The sequence below is a fragment of the Sander vitreus genome, chromosome 2 (genome assembly GCF_031162955.1).
Source record: "Sander vitreus isolate 19-12246 chromosome 2, sanVit1, whole genome shotgun sequence".
NCBI classification, from domain to species: Eukaryota; Metazoa; Chordata; class Actinopteri; order Perciformes; family Percidae; genus Sander; species Sander vitreus.
Genome location: NC_135856.1, coordinates 26,521,507 through 26,537,660, shown reverse-complemented (window position 1 = coordinate 26,537,660; position 16,154 = coordinate 26,521,507). Strand labels below are relative to the sequence as shown.

General features: G+C 40.9%; 2 protein-coding genes across 10 annotated transcripts; both read left to right on the top strand.

Moving 5' to 3' along the window:
* Nucleotides 1-494: 494 nt before the first annotated feature.
* On the top strand, nt 495-3,368 carry sart1 (spliceosome associated factor 1, recruiter of U4/U6.U5 tri-snRNP). Its single transcript, XM_078263308.1, has one exon. It carries the CDS (start codon nt 866-868, stop codon nt 3,191-3,193), a length of 2,328 nt encoding a protein of 775 aa, XP_078119434.1. The 5' UTR covers nt 495-865; the 3' UTR covers nt 3,194-3,368.
* An 870-nt stretch (nt 3,369-4,238) lies between these two features.
* LOC144526046 (oxysterol-binding protein 1-like) lies at nt 4,239-15,741 on the top strand. Of its 9 annotated transcripts, none has more exons than XM_078263247.1 (20): nt 4,239-4,258; nt 5,652-5,822; nt 6,193-6,401; nt 6,588-6,750; nt 6,868-6,979; nt 7,074-7,272; nt 7,376-7,490; nt 7,635-7,698; nt 7,817-7,984; nt 8,082-8,327; nt 8,460-8,580; nt 8,679-8,782; nt 8,973-9,068; nt 9,743-9,927; nt 10,036-10,262; nt 10,398-10,436; nt 10,606-10,653; nt 10,868-10,906; nt 11,028-11,060; nt 11,664-15,741. In XM_078263247.1, the coding sequence occupies exons 2-20, from the start codon at nt 5,689-5,691 to the stop codon at nt 11,804-11,806; spliced, it is 2,445 nt and encodes an 814-aa protein (XP_078119373.1). In that variant the 5' UTR covers nt 4,239-4,258; nt 5,652-5,688; the 3' UTR covers nt 11,807-15,741. The 9 variants fall into 9 exon arrangements, with proteins under 9 accessions (XP_078119373.1, XP_078119347.1, XP_078119363.1 ...); XM_078263221.1 differs by lacking the exon at nt 4,239-4,258 and adding an exon at nt 4,543-4,676; XM_078263237.1 differs by lacking the exon at nt 4,239-4,258 and adding an exon at nt 4,543-4,676 and having other exon boundaries at nt 5,632-5,822.
* Nucleotides 15,742-16,154: the final 413 nt, after the last annotated feature.

Genomic DNA, 16,154 nt, shown 5'->3' with positions numbered 1-16,154 from the left:
GCTAACTTTAAATGTCTCGATAAAAGTTGAAGCAAACAAGCGTCTCTGCTCGCGTTAACGTTAGCAAAGATAAACTTTAACCTGATAGTGACGTTAGTTGTCGCACTAAGCTAGGGTTTGCAAACTGTCGCGACTAACTAATATTAACATTAGCTAACGACAACAGCAGCAGGTTAAAATACTGTTTTTTAGTTATGTAAAGTTAGCTATCTTAGCTACAATTTGAGATAGGGAACGTAGCTAACGTTACATATTACCATTCAGAGTGAAGGTGAAGGAAATGTCGTTGCCAATCAGCACTTTATATAGCTAGCTAGCTAATGCAGTAAAGGTTTTACAAATTCTCTTTGAGTCTGGTAAAAGCCATTTGATAAATAATATGATCCCAAAACGAAGCAGCAGCTCATTGATGTGATCCTACCTGATATAAACACTCCCATACAGCAGGTGGCAGTATGCGTAACATTAACGTCTTCGACCACAGGAAGTGTATTTACCGGAAACAGTAACTTGTTCGGTGTTTGACGACGACGTAACGTTATGAAGTTGTGTGCCTGAGCGTGAAGCTAAGTTAAACTGCCGTGAAAGAAACATATAGCTAAGTATTTTTTCCACATCCTCACTTTCCGTCGACCAATACCGGATTTTGAATGTAAGGTTCCATTTTTGCCTACGCACTAAGTGAGTTGTGTCGTTGGTTAGCCACTTAGCATTCTAAGCTAATGTGAGCTAACGCTAGTTAGCAAAGGAAAACTAGCAGCATCTTTCCTTCCGTTAGCCAACAAAACGGGTTGGCTGTAAACGGATATACTAACAACAGTAGTGTTTTTTTTAGTTACAACTGTTGTATTCTGCAAAGGAAATAATGGGATCCTCCAAGAAACGTAAGGAAAAAAGCCGCGACAAGGACGCAGAAGAGCGGAAGGACCGACACAAGAAACATCGCCACAAGGACCGAGAAAGAGATGCTTCAGACCGGGATGGGACTCGGGATAAAGAAAAACGTAAACGCTCCAGGTCTCGGGAGAGAAGCGGACGGGAGAGCCGAAGCAAAGGTGAAAGGAGCACCGGGGAGCCACGAGTGAAGAAGGAGAAAGTTGATCTTGGATATGAAGAAAGCAATACAGAGTTGCAGCCTCAGTCTGCAAGCGGAGACGCATCTCTCAGCATTGAGGAGACAAACAAACTCAGAGCCAAGCTGGGTCTGAAGCCTCTGGAATTAAATGAGAACAAGAAGGAGCTCGGCACTAAAGAAGAACCCATGGTGGCTGAGACCATTAACCCTGTTCTCATCAAGAAGCAAAAAGATATGAGAGAAAAGCTTGCAGCTATGAAAGAAAAACGCATCCAGAACAAGAAACTGGGAAAAGTCAAGACCCTAGCAGAGGAGGACTGGCTGGATGATGCAGCTGCTTGGGTTGAGAAAAGCAGACTGATGGCAAAAGAAAAAGAAATGGCAGAGAAAAGAGCCAAACTTCTGGAAGAGATGGATGAGGAGTTTGGTGTGAGCAGTCTGATAGAGGAGGAGTTTGCACAAAGCAAGAAGGATGCCTACACATCTCAAGATCTAAAGGGACTCAAAGTGCAGCACAAGGTGGATTCCTTCAATGAGGGCCAGACTGTCATCCTGACCCTACAGGACAAAGGGGTGCTTGAAGAGGAGGAAGATGTGCTTGTAAACGTGGGACTGGTGGACAAGGAAAAAGCAGAAAAGAACGTGGAGTTAAAAAAGAAAAAGCCAGATTACAAGCCCTATGAAGAAGAGGAGAGTGTGGATGACATGGTGACATTTAAAACCCACTCTGTACTGTCAAAGTATGATGAGGAAATCGAGGGTGAAAAGAAAAAGAGTTTCCGTTTGAAAACAGGGGGCTTTGCTGATGGGGAGCGAGAGCGGGAGGTTCAGGCCATGAGAGAGGCTCTACGAAAACAGGCCCAGTCGTTGGACATGCCTGCTCTCACTATCGCCTCAGAGTATTACACACTCAAGGAAATGGTGGGCTTTAAAAAGACAAAACGGCGTGTGAGGAAGATCAGGAAGAAGGAGAAGCAGCCAGCTGTAGATGAGCTGCTCATTGATGACACTCGCAGCACTGATTTTGGCTCCAGAACACGCGGTCGAGGCCGCAAACAGGTTGAGGAGGAGGTTGAGGAAGCAAAGGAGGAGGAGCAGGAGAGCAAATTGCCACACGCTATCCCCCAAATGTCCGATGACGTTAGGATGGCAGAAATGGACATAAGTGACGACGAAGACTTTACACCTCCTGAGCCAGCTGCAATTGAGGAGGATGAGGCAGAGCAGGAGCTACAGAAACAACTGGAGAAGCAGAGGAAGCTAAAGCAAAAGCAGCTTCTCAAAGACTCTGGGGAGAAGGTGGCAGAGCAGATTAAAGAGCTTATTGAAGGCAACAATGACAATGATCCTGAGAGGAAGAACAACATTGTTTTCAACGCCACCTCAGAGTTTTGCAGAACTCTGGGTGATATTCCAACGTATGGGCTGTCAGGCAACAGAGAGGACCAAGAAGACATTATGGACTTTGAAGAGGAAGAAGAGAAAGATGATGCTGGAGGTTCAGACTCAGAAATGGATGAGAATGTTGGATGGAGCACAGTTAACTTGGATGAAGAGCAGAAACAGCCAGATTTCTCCACAGCCTCTGCTACCATTTTGGATGAAGAGCCCATTGTCAAATCCGGTCTTGCCGCTGCCTTGCTGTTGTGCAAAAACAAAGGTCTACTGGACACTGAAATGCAGAAGGTAGCCCGTGTCAGGGCAACAAAAGGTGCCTTGCCCAATGACAACTACTGCATCGAGGACAAGATGGGCTTTGATGACAAGTACAGTCGCAGAGAAGAATACAGAGGCTTCACTCAAGATTTCAAGGATAAGGATGGCTATAAGCCTGACGTCAAGATTGAGTATGTGGATGAATCTGGGCGGAGACTCACTCCAAAAGAGGCTTTCAGGCAGCTTTCACATCGTTTTCATGGTAAAGGGTCTGGGAAGATGAAGACAGAGAGGAGGATGAAAAAGCTGGAGGAAGAGGCACTGCTGAAGAAGATGAGCAGCAGTGATACTCCTCTAGGGACGGTGGCTTTGCTTCAAGAGAAGCAGAAATCTCAGAAAACACCATATATTGTGCTTAGTGGGAGTGGAAAAAGTATGAATGCAAACAACATCACTAAATAAGTCAGGGGAGGGGAAGAGTTAATTATCTTAAACACACACACTGACATGCATAGATATACACATACATATACACACAGGATGTTTTAAGTAAAGTAAATGCTCCAATTTGATGCCTACTTCATACAAGCTTTGTTGTAGTAAATAATTGTCCAATAAAGTTAATACAAATGACAAATGTTTTCTGTCTTGCTAATTTACAAGGTGAAGAGTAACTCAGAAGGAAACTATCGTCACAATAAGAATATTGTTTAAATGAGAACCTATGTTTATTGCAATTTTGAATGCCTTTGTTTTGTACCATGACAGCACAATTTCTTTGCACACGAGGTTAGGAACAGGTCAAGTAGTAATGAACATTGGGAAGAAGTATTTGTCAAAGTTTATAATGCATTTTGGGTTCTGGATGCAATTTAATTCAGCTTTTTTTTTTAAGTTAAATGTGGTTTACAACAGAATTAAAATGAGTAAATAAAATAATGCAATAATAAAACATTGTAAAGGTTCGTGGAATTGCACATTATGTAATTGGTTTTTTTAAACCCAGAAGATTAACATTACCACTGCAGGGGTTTCACCTAATAGTTTAGATTATACATTAATACACAATGTGTAAGATAATTGTTCACAGGAAGTAGGCTGGTAGCCATGCTATACAAATTGCATTCAATAATGTAACTGTTGGGCTTTGAATCCGGTTCACTAACCGCAAATTAGAAAGAATATAACCCCACATTAGGAATATGCATTCCACAAATGTTTACATAAGACACTGTCCAAAAATAGGGTGGATGTTTATACTTTAAATAGATGACAGCTTTGCAACGGTTTGTGGTTTAAGAGGCACATGACAGTGGTGGGTGATGATGATTGGCAGGGTGTCCCTTTGTAATTGTATCAAATTCTTTATCTGTGGTATGGCCTATTATGCATATGTAATACTGTATATCAGCAATCGCAAGCATGAAGCCAGTAATCATCTGGATCCGCTTTATAAACTAGGTAGGGGAACTAACAGGAAATAAGCGACATTAAGCAGATTTAGAATTGGATACAGCAACCTTAACAGTAAGTTACAATATTATTTATGGGAAAGCACTATGACAAAGAGACAGTGGAGCATATTCTAGTAACATGCAGGACATATACAGAAGAAAGACAAGAGTGATGATCACGCAATTACGGAAAACAGGGCAAGTAGAGGCAAGTGTATAAAGTATATTGGAGTGTAGTGTGGGGGCTTTATTAGAGTTTTATTAAAATTACTGGACTAATTACACGCATTTAAAAAAGGACAATAATGAGGTTATAACCAGAGGGAGGCAGTAAAGCAACGTTACGGCTGCCAACTGTCGTAAAGCCTCTAAGAAGAAGAAGAAGTAGGACCTGTAGCAAAGTAGCTGCTCTCCTGTTTTATACTACTGGCGAGCTAACATCGCTTTACCCAACACGACATGCACACCGTTACTAGCTAAAGTCTTGCACGGTAAGGGTCAACTTCACGAATACATGATCATGTCTTAATGTCACAAAGACAAAGCCATGCCAAAAGAGTTAAACAAGACCGTTAGCGTCGCCTAGGATGTTGACAGCTTCCTGTTGTTTAGCTAGCAGCAAGCTTAGTGACGGACACTGTTTTAAGTAGCTTTGATGTTCGGAATTTGCTTCTTGTTCCTCTTAGTACCTCACAGGCTGTGTTAACTTGACCCCTGTCCGTCATCCTGTCAAATGACCGGTAGTGAGCTGTCTTTTTCCTAGTAACGTTAAACGTTCACGTTAGCTAAACAGATTATTGGGAATTTTGTCCGCACGGAACCGGTTGTTTTGTTGTAATTTGCCGATTCCACGTTGACGTTAAATCCAAGGTGCAAACTATCATAGCAACATTAACGTTCTAGAAACAGCTCAGTACGTATAAACCCCCGAGTCATATTTTGGTTTGGCTTCGATGGATTTACATCACGTTAAATCACGCTGTCAAATTTGGACCAGCCAGCATTCATTTTAACGCTGTAACAAATTCAATTTGTTTGTAATCGCAGCCAACATTAGGAGGTTAGTATTTAGTTGTGTCGATTTCATGTTTTCACTTGTCACTGAATATTCAGAAAGCAGGCTGACGTTTACCTAATAGTTTAGTAGAGAGATACGTATTTAGCTTTTTAACAAGAAAGTTAAAACAAAACTTATTGCTTATATAGCTCATGATAAGTTAATTTATGTCATCATAGGATGACGCAATGAACTAATGCAACATGCTAATGCTAGTGCTAAAGGTGTTGACAGTAGAGTGCAGTCTATGGTGTTGACATAAGGCCAATTTGCTCCGTGATGATGGTGTCTGTAGCAACCAGAAGACCAGTTTGTACCTACATTTCATGTGTTTCATGTGTGACTGAACCAATAGCATCTAACAATTCAATCACTTCAAATCAATTTAGAAAAACTACTTCTTCAACAGGCTATAACCTTAACCAGTGAAACAACAGGCTGTTGTGATGTCAGAGCCTAAACCACCTACTCCAACCCCTGGAGACACGTACAAGGGTTGGCTCTTCAAATGGACTAACTACATTAAAGGTTACCAGAGACGCTGGTTTGTTCTGAGCAATGGACTGCTCTCTTACTACAGGTAAGTTGCATGTATATGACTGAATTTGTAATTATAAGTAATGAATTTAAAGGGTGTTCTCTGGCTCCACAGGAAGCCAAGGTCTAAGGAAGGAGGCATTAAACACAAGGGGTGTGTGTTTGAATTTAACATGGGGGTGGGTGATATATAATACATTTATAACAATTTTCTTAGGCAGTAAACCATGTCTTTTTAATAAGCATTTAAAGGCCATTTACATGAGAAGTGCACCCCAATTAGTACTTATATAGCACTCTGCATGTATGTTTTAGAAACTGTACAGTTGCTTTACGAGAAACGAAAATTCTTACTTCACAAAACAGGGATTCAGAAACTCTGCATTTTACTGCCCTTCATTCTCTTTGTCCAGGACCCAGGCAGAGATGGGTCACACATGCAGAGGCACCATCAACTTGGCCACAGCCAATATTGCTGTGGAGGACTCATGCAATTTTGTCATTTCCAACGGCGGTGCGCAGACCTACCACTTGAAGGCCAGCTCCGAAGTAGAGCGCCAGCGATGGATCACTGCTCTGGAGCTCGCCAAGGCAAAGGCCGTCCGAATGCAGGCTGAATCTGGTGAGAGGGAAAACAAATATGTTGGAAAATGCAGGAGACAGAATATCAAAAAAACATAGAAAAGTCTAAACCGCTTATACAGCAGCGCCTTTGTCAGGCAAAAATGTGTGTATTACTCTGTGTAAAGCATTTTCGTATTACATTTTTTGATTTTGGTCATGTTATCTTCTCCGTCCTTTCCCTCAGATGACTCAGGTGACGATTGTCCTGCAGTGCCACCCACCTCAGGACAGGGTGGAGGCTGCCGTAACTTAGAAATCCAGTCCACACTACGCACACTGGGCAGCAAGGTGGAGGACCTCAACACCTGTAATGATCTCATTGTCAAGCATGGGTCTGCTCTCCAAAGGTATCAATTATCAGACTGGGCAGTTTGATTACTTTAGAAAAAACAATATCATCTTGATTTTGTTTGCCTATTTATTTAGTTCCCTCATTCATTCCTTACTTTATTCCACACGCACAGGTCTCTGTCAGAACTGGAGGGAATTCGTGTTGGAGCGGACATGGGGGAAAAGATGAGACAAGTTACAGAGAGAGCCACACTGTTTAGAATCACCTCTAATGCCATGATTAATGTAAGTCACCCAAGTGTTAATCGCTGAGAAACGCACAACATTGTTGTTGACTCCTTTGTTGAAATGTTGCTCTTGTTTGTGCATGTTCCGCAAGGCATGTAGAGACTTCCTCTCCCTGGCCCAGAACCACGGTAAGCGCTGGCAGAAGGCCTTACAGGTTGAAAGAGACCAGAGGATACGGCTGGAGGAGACTCTGGAGCAGCTGGCCAAACAGCACAATCACTTGGAAAGAGCTTTCAGAGGAGCTACAGTTCTCCCCTCTTCATTTAGCAATCCCACCCTAGGTAGCAAAGGTAAGGCTCTCATCCCCAACTGAACTTCTGCCTTTGATGTGACTCATGTTGCATGCCCACTATGCTATGTACCTGCACCAATCACTGTCTCTCTTCACCTTAGGTGGTGTTCCAGGAAAAGGTGATGCTAGTGACGAGGATGATGACAATGAGTTCTTTGATGCTATGGAAGACCCAGCAGAGTTTATTACTGTCCCTGCTGACCCCAAGTATCACAGGTTATTTTCTGTCTGTCTTTTTCAAACGTCACTGATTTTTATTTCCCAATCTCTTCTTCTTATTCTTCCTTTTGGTATTGTTTTCTCTTTCTTGTGTGCTGTTTTGTTTTTAATTGTATGCCTTCTTGTTTATCTGTCCACCAGGAGATCTGGCAGCAACAATAGTGGGATCAGCAGTGAGATTGGAATGGACGATCAGTCAGTAAATGTGTGTTAACTTTGTTTTTTTGCGAGCAAGTTGTGATTTGTATTGACTTTTTTTCACTGCTTGTCAACACGCCACAGACACCTGACCCCTTGAGGCTGTTTTCCTCCTCTTCTTCCAGTTTGATGAACTGTCTTTGGCATCCAACCCTGAGTCTCCACAGCCCCTTGAGCTAGAGCCAGTTAGACAAAGACGGACTCGTATCCCTGACAAGCCCAACTATTACCTTAATCTGTGGAGCATCATGAAGAACTGCATTGGAAAGGAGCTCTCAAAGATACCAATGCCAGTAAGGAACCTCTACTCATGTTGGTATCCAAGTGGCTTTTCCTGAGAGGAATCAGAAGTAATCAGACTACTTCTCTCTGTGATTTTGTACCTACTAGGTAAATTTCAACGAGCCCCTCTCAATGCTGCAACGTCTATCTGAAGACCTGGAGTACTACGAGCTGCTGGATAAGGCTGCTAAATGTCAGAGCTCTCTGGAGCAGATGTGTTATGTGGCCGCTTTCACAGTCTCTTCCTACTCTACCACTGTCCACCGCACAGGAAAACCCTTCAATCCTCTGCTGGGAGAAACCTTTGAGCTTGATCGGCTAAGAGATTGTGGCTACCGCTCCCTCTGTGAACAGGTATGTGTAAAACGCACTGGGAAAATAAACATGCTTGAAGGATGTTAATGCGAGCATGTTTCATTTCTTGAATAGTCTTAAGCCATTACATTATTGTGATGGTCAAATCTTGACTTTGCTATCTCTTCTTAGGTGAGTCATCACCCACCTGCTGCAGCTCACCATGCTGTCTCTGAAAAGGGCTGGACCCTCAGACAAGAAATAACCCTGGCCAGCAAGTTTAGAGGAAAATATCTCTCTATCATGCCTTTGGGTGAGTGTGTGCAGACCAGATATATGATGTTTATATTTTGGGTGAGCAGGTCAAAAATGACCACTGCCAGGCTAACATTACTCCCTCTCTATCCCCAGGTTCTATCCAGTGTTTGTTTGACAAGAGCAACAATCATTACTCTTGGAAGAAAGTGACTACAACAGTACACAACATCATTGTTGGAAAACTGTGGATTGACCAGGTAAATATAAAGCTGACAAAACCTTAACACTGCTCTTAACTATTCAGGAATAAGTAGGACTTCTAACCATTTGGGGATAAGTAGAGATAGATGTCTTTATAGAACGTTTTGTTTATAATCCCACTTGGTTTATCCTTTTGAAGTCTTCAACAGCAAAATATTGTCTCTCTTTCTTTTGTCCCCTTTCCAGTCAGGGGAGATAGATGTGGTGAACCACAAGACAGGAGATCGCTGCCACCTCAAGTTTGCTCCCTACAGTTACTTCTCCAGAGATGTACCAAGAAAGGTTAGTTTTCTGTACGGTATATTGTTGTTTCGATCATATGTTGTGAGGTGTCAGTAGCTCAGTCAGTAGTCAGGGTTGCTGGTTCAAGTCCATACAGACCAAAGTATGGTGGTGGACTGGTAACTGGAGAGGTGCCAGTTCACCTCCTGGGCACTGCCATGGTGCTCTTGAGCAAGGCACCGAGCTCCCTCACTCTGATATCTCTCCATTAGTGCATGTATAGGTACTGAGCGCGTGTGTGTGTGTGTAATTCAGGCCTGTGTGTAATAACAACAGAGTTAAAACATTGTAATTTCCCCTTGCGGGATTAATAAAGTATACATTAATATTATTATTATTATTATTATTATATAAAAAAAAGAAAATGACTTTAAGAATCTGTATTAAAATAAAATGGGAAGGAAAAAACTATTATGACCATCTAAATATAATGTAGTCCATAGTACACCAACTTTAGCTATGACTTCAGTCAAATATATAATTAGATTTACACATTTCAGGTCAACAAAAACATTCTAAACTTTGTAAAAGTAGAATTAATGGCAGAGCCATAGTAATGAATTGCATGTAGTGCAATGAAAGTGTGTAGTGTGAGTTGAATGTGAATCCCTGTACTGCCTATACTGTTGGCTCTTTGATTACACTCTTGACTGAAAGCTGAGTTTGTCTCCCAGGTAACAGGAGTAGTAACAGATAAGGATGGGAAGGCCCATTACGTGCTATCGGGAACCTGGGATGAGAAGATGGAGTTTTCCAGGGTAATGCAGAGCAGTAAAGGCGAGAACGGCACTGAAGGCAAACAGAGGACTGTCTATCAGACCCTCAAAGCCAAAGAAATCTGGAGAAAGAACCCTTTACCGTGAGTTTTGGTAGTATTGGGAAAGTGGAAGTTGTGCTTGTAAACTAATGGAGCTTGTAATGTGTTGTAGCTTTGTGTCTCTGATCTTTTATGGTGATGACTTTACAGAGAGGGAGCAGAAAACATGTACTTCTTCTCCTCACTGGCCTTGACGCTCAATGATCCTGAGGAGGGAGTGGCGCCGACAGACAGCCGCCGACGCCCTGACCAGAGGTTGATGGAGGATGGCCGTTGGGATGAGGCTAACGCAGAAAAACAGAGGCTAGAAGAGAAACAGCGCACTGTTCGCCGAGAAAGGGAGAGGGAGGCTGTTAAAGCTAGCTCACCTGAGGAAGGTAAAAAAAAAAAAAAAAAAAGTTTAGCTTCGTTTTGGAGTTTATCTATTTGTCTTGTTTTTCTGTCCATTCATCTTTTGTCCACTTTGTCTGTCTTTGAATACCTTGTCTGCCTGTCTCTGTCTCAACCCTAAGCTGTCACTGAGGATTCAATCAATGATTCACCTTTAAAAAGCAAGTACTCTTCTCTTAGTCTTTTCCCACCCTTGATATATGCTATATATATTTACTCTAGATGCACAAAACACATGTCCAATATGTTGTAACTGGAAGGTGCTAAATGTCTTCTACATCATCTTTCAAACACCTTTACCATCCCTTCATCAATTTCTGTTCCATTTAGCTGATGCAGTGGAGACTGGCACAGAAGCAAATGAGGTTTCTGATGAAAGCAAGTATCACTTCGTAGCTTACCATAATATGTACTTTTAAAGGTGCTTTGTGTAGCATTTTAATAGAGACAATTAGTATGTTTAGCTGTCATGGTATTTTGCTTAAAATCCTACACGCAGCACTTCTAAAATGGACATAAACAAGACATTTGTTTGGATTTGGGATACTGTTTGAGTGGTGGATTCACATCTCTTTTTTTTGCTGGTGTTAAGCTGACACAGAGGACTCTCCCCCTCATACGCCTGTTGCATGCAAGTAGCCTCTTACATTTCATCCGCTGTCTGTCTTTCTTTGTATCAGTCATCCAGAGATCATAGCCAAACGTTTTTGTCCTAACTCTCAAGGATTCATCCTTAATTCTTCTACTTTCAGCCCCTTATGGATTATCACTCGCCCCTTATCAAAGCAAGTATTCTGATCATGACATAACACATACTGTGCAATTATTTCACATGTTCTAGTCATTTAATTTACTCTAGATTAAGAACTCCTCTGTTCACTATTTCCCTTTTACATCCTTTGCAACTTGATCTCTCTTAGTGGAAGGCAATGAAGGTCCTTATGGAGCTCAAGTCAAAAGCAAGTAACATCAGCGCTGCCCTCTATTACCCCCTGTTTTATTTAGTTTTTTGTTATTTAGATTTGTGTTGGTAGTCTTTAGGGGACCTTATAGAAGACTAAAGCTCACTGTAGAATTGGCACAAACCTAGTACCTTGAATATTTTAGAGTAGCATTTTGTCTGTCATTGCTCACTATAATGTGGTCCTGGGCAGTCGGGGCATTAGTTGTGAACCTGATTCTGTCCGCATATGAGCAAAATGGTGATTTCATACTAATACTTATCTGCTATTTGCCTCATTTGTTTTTGGTTTGAAGAAGGTGCATCTGGGGGCATATCGGCTTAATTTAAGCATGGCGTGTTGTCATGGCTCAGTGGCTTCTTTAACCCTCACTTCAGATCCCTCTAAAGCTTTTTCCTTATAAAAGATTTGATTTCTTTTCTTTAGGCACCCATCCAGACAACTACCAAGCAATGTGGTTCGAGAAGTTAGACGACCCTGTTTCCGGAGAGACCTTGCATGTCTACAAGGGCGGCTACTGGGAGGCGAAAGACCAAGGCAGCTGGGATGTGTGCCCTGACATCTTCTGATTCCAGCTGAGTCGGCCTGTCTTCCTCGGCGGTGTACAAACCTTACATCAGCTATAGAGAGGAATTAAGCCTGACATCAACCCATCTTCAATATCCGTAGCTTCAACTGACCACCCCACTCAGCTCCCCTTTTCCAGCAGTGATTTGCTCAGGGTTAAGGGCATCTGGACTTCCACCTCAACGTAGATACAATGCACATTGTAGCATTGTTGTAACATTGCAGCTGATTAGTGTTCAGAATTCCCTCTCACTGCCTCTCAAACACTGATGTTTATCCTGGTCCACTGCTTGTTCTCAGCCCAGGGTTCTTTGGTAGCGCCTTTTTGAGTTGCATTTGGCAGCAGGTTATTCTGGTAATGTCATGATGCATTTTCTTTAAAAGCACTATTGTCAAAGGTATAATTCATCGAGATGACATTTTACAATATACAAGGTTTGCTTAGGGAGAGTGAGCTACTACCTAACATGTGAATGATGTGTTTGTTTTTGTTGTGCACTCCTAATTATGACTTATGACTTTTGCAATGAATTCATTGCAGCTTCCCCAGCACAGCACCACTGTGAGTCAAACTTTAATCATCCCCAATGTTTTTTAATAGTTCACACAGTAAATATTCAATATCGGACCACATCAAATGCATAGATGCATGGGCGCAGTGGTCCTGACAAAGACATAAATGCTGTTTCTTAAAGTAATTAATGGCGCATTTCAACACTACACTAATGTAACAAACACTAATACATGAAACAGTTTGCCTTTGAATTCATAGTAATTTGCGGTGCTACTTTAGTAAAACAAATCTGGTATATAATAACATCTTAGCCTTTTTTGGCCTACTTTTTTTTTTTTTTTTTTTTTTTTTGCACTCAACTAGTACATTTGAAAATCTTCTTTTTTTTTCTTCTTCTTCTTTTTTTCCTGATAGTCTCCCAAGACCAGACGTGTAAGTGGTTCATTCTAATTACTAGTGCAGTGCCCGTTTGGAGCGTGTGCCTGTTTGGAACGGGCCGATTGCTTGGTTCCAAGTTGTTTCTTTCTCGACTTTATCGTGTAAATTCTCAGAAACGTGACAGAAAATTCAGTTAGGAAACACTTGGTTCTCAGTATTGCTGCTTTCAGCGGTATCGGGTGGCATGCCCATTCGAAGCGTTCTCGAGAACCCCTCATCCGATTGTAAATGGACTGCATTTATATAGCGCCTTTCTACCTTACCGGGCAAAACGCTTTACAATTTGCCTCTCACCCATTCACAGACACCGATGGTGGCGGAGCTGCCATGCAAGGCGCTGGCCCACTACGTGACGCCCCTGTAGCCTCGCTGCTCCTCCTCAGTCAGAAGTGACAAAGAGGTGACTGTGGCCGCCGCCAGAGACAAAGACCTCACGCCGTGGATGTATTAACCCTCCTGTTGTCCTCGGGTCAAATTTGACCAACGTTCTTCACAAGTAAATTAAATGATCAGCTCACTACTTTCATTGAATTTAGGTGTTTTAGTCAATTTTATAGCATTTGAAGAAAAAATTTATAAAAGAACGTCAGAAAAAGCTCCAAAGAAATCGACAAAAACATCGGAAAAAGGTGACTAAAATGTCAAAACATTTCCAAAACATCGGGGAAAAGGGACAAAAAAAGACGACCAAAACATTGAAAAAAGTTTACATTTTTACACAAAGCAAAGTTGCACAGTCGACGGGAGGACAACACAAGGGGAGAACACGCTCGTCAGACAATACTGGCGTCTTTTTTTTCTACAGGAAGTCGCTAGATTTGTCGTTGGCAACACTGCCCCGCTGCTGCTGTACAGAAGTTCGTACAACAGCGTGCTGCGTGTGGCGTCTTTTGCGCATGCGGGATCGTTTGGAAGACACACATACGAGTCCCCGATTCATAGTTAGACGCCACTTATATTTTGGCCTGGTTAAGTCTGGTTTGGTCATAACAACAGTTGTGGGTCTACATATTTATACATATTTTTTAAACATTTTTTCACTACAAAATAATACAATTTAATGTTTTTTTTTTTCTATTCATTTTGTTATTGGAGGAAAATAATGACATTTCTATGTGTAGCGCATTAATAGATTGTTATTTAATTAATATGATATTGAATACTATATGAATTGAAATAGTGGTACCAAATTTATATAAGTACCAATGAAAATATGAAGTATAAAAATAGCAACGGCACTATTGTTAACAATGGGGATGTAAAACATTCTGTCTTTTGGTTTGTCTTTTTCCTGGAATTTTTTTTTTTCTTTTAACAATTCATTTTAAAGAGTAACGAGACTAAATCCGCTTTTGAGTTAGTAAATGACATGTACAGTTTAAATCGTGTTCCCGTTCTATAGTTTTCATTACAACAGAAGTTATTTCCTGTCCTGTCGACCCCCAAAGCCTGTGAAAAATCTATGTTTTGTGAGACACCACAACCCCGAGCTCTATGGGTCCCCCCCCGACAGCAGATGCATTTTTCTTTTGTGAAGTGGGCGTGCTCAAGCTAAAACAGGATGTTGCTCCTAAGCGTATAGCTGCTGACCAGGTTATTAAGAGTAAGAGCCTCGTAAGATTCAGTTATTTTGTGTGTGAGATTGACGCTAATCCTTTTGTTTAAGATAAGTCTATTTTGATTCTGCAGACCTATTTTCCTACCTAAAGTCTGTGCCCTCACTAATACCTGGATCAACAATTTCAATTCTGCAAGTAAATGTTGAGGCTCACCATTTGAACAGTTGAGATTCCTTTAAGAGCAGCAGAGCTGTGTGCTGATTTCTACTGGCTTGATGATTAGTGAAGTGAAATGTGATGCAAGTGTTTTTGTCTTCCTGGTTTCCTTCAAAACGTATTAATCATAGCTTTAATCTTGATGTAGGTTATTTTAGTCGCCATGTGTCGCGAGTGTAGTTTTATAACAGACAGCAATAAGAGTGCCTCAGTGCGTAAACAAGCGGCACAACATGAAATGGGTAAAGCGAGATCGCTTCAACTGCAAAAACTGTCATTGTATTTGTCTCGGTTGTTTGTCATATGAGTGGAAGGACTGTGTGGTTGATGAAAAATCCAAATTTCATTTTATATTCAAGTGTACTTAAAAGGAGAACACTGAAAATGAAGATCACAAAACATTGCAAATATTTCTGTGTAAATTTATTAATTAGTAATTGTGATATTAACTGGTTATATTAATAGAGACTCTAATAGCGGTGATGCACTTTTTGCTTTTTTCCCTTCTTTTTCATTGTTCAGAACTGGATGTATTTCCTTGTCTGAGCTAAAAGTATCCTGTTAACATGTGTCGCCCTCTACCAGCTGGGATAGCCTCATTTAAAATAATGAAATTGTTTTGGTGTGAACCATCCCACAGTATGATTCACTCTGGATTTACTGTTGTTTCATGCATCATTTAAACACATGATGAAGAGTGTGTGTGAGGAATGTACAGCTCGATGCTACTCTACTTCTCTTGAATAACAGATTTGACAGGTTTATGTCAATGTCTGTCCTGTCTTTTTCAACATATATACACTACCGGTCAAGAGTTTGGGGTCACTTAGAAATTTCCATTCCACTCCATTCCAGACAGAATACCAGCTGAGATCAGTTGCATTGTTTTTTTTAACCAGGGCAGCAGTTTTCAGATTACAAAAAAAAAAATGCAACTGATCTCAGTTGGTATTCTGTCTGGAATGGAGTGGAATGAAAATTTCTCAGTGAAACCAAACTATTGACTGGTAGTGTATAATCTTGAGGAGTTTGTCATTACGTTTTGAAAACTTCCTAATTGCAAACATATTTACATTATTTAAAATATACATATGTATTGACCGAATGTTCTGAGCATACTTCTCATCTTCTCTGTCCTTCAATGCAGTTTTTCTTTTTTTTATTAGCAGGATTGTGTTAGAGTTTGACAATATTAAAGTCTGAATGGTAATGAAGTGTATTTATTTGGTGTTTTGAAAATATTTGTAATTTTTTTTTTTTAAAGAAAAAAAACAACTCAGATTTAGGCACATCCTGTGGCTGGTGGATGTCATTTTATAAAGACAGAACTAGTGAGGCTATACTAGGAGAAAACAAACTATGTTTGCAGGGTTAATTAAGGCCTCTAACAACAGGACCTTTAAACTAAAGCAGCTAAATGAAATTCAGCCATCATTCTATTTATTTAAAGTACACCTGTGCTTTTCCTATAGTGACATATCAAAATATCTTCTGTGAAAAAGGCCTATGGTTAAACCACAATTATGAGCTAACTAATATTCATCAGAAGTATTCAGATCCTTTATAGAAGTAGAAGTGGCAATACCACCATGTAAAAATAGCATATTACAAGTAAAAATCCTG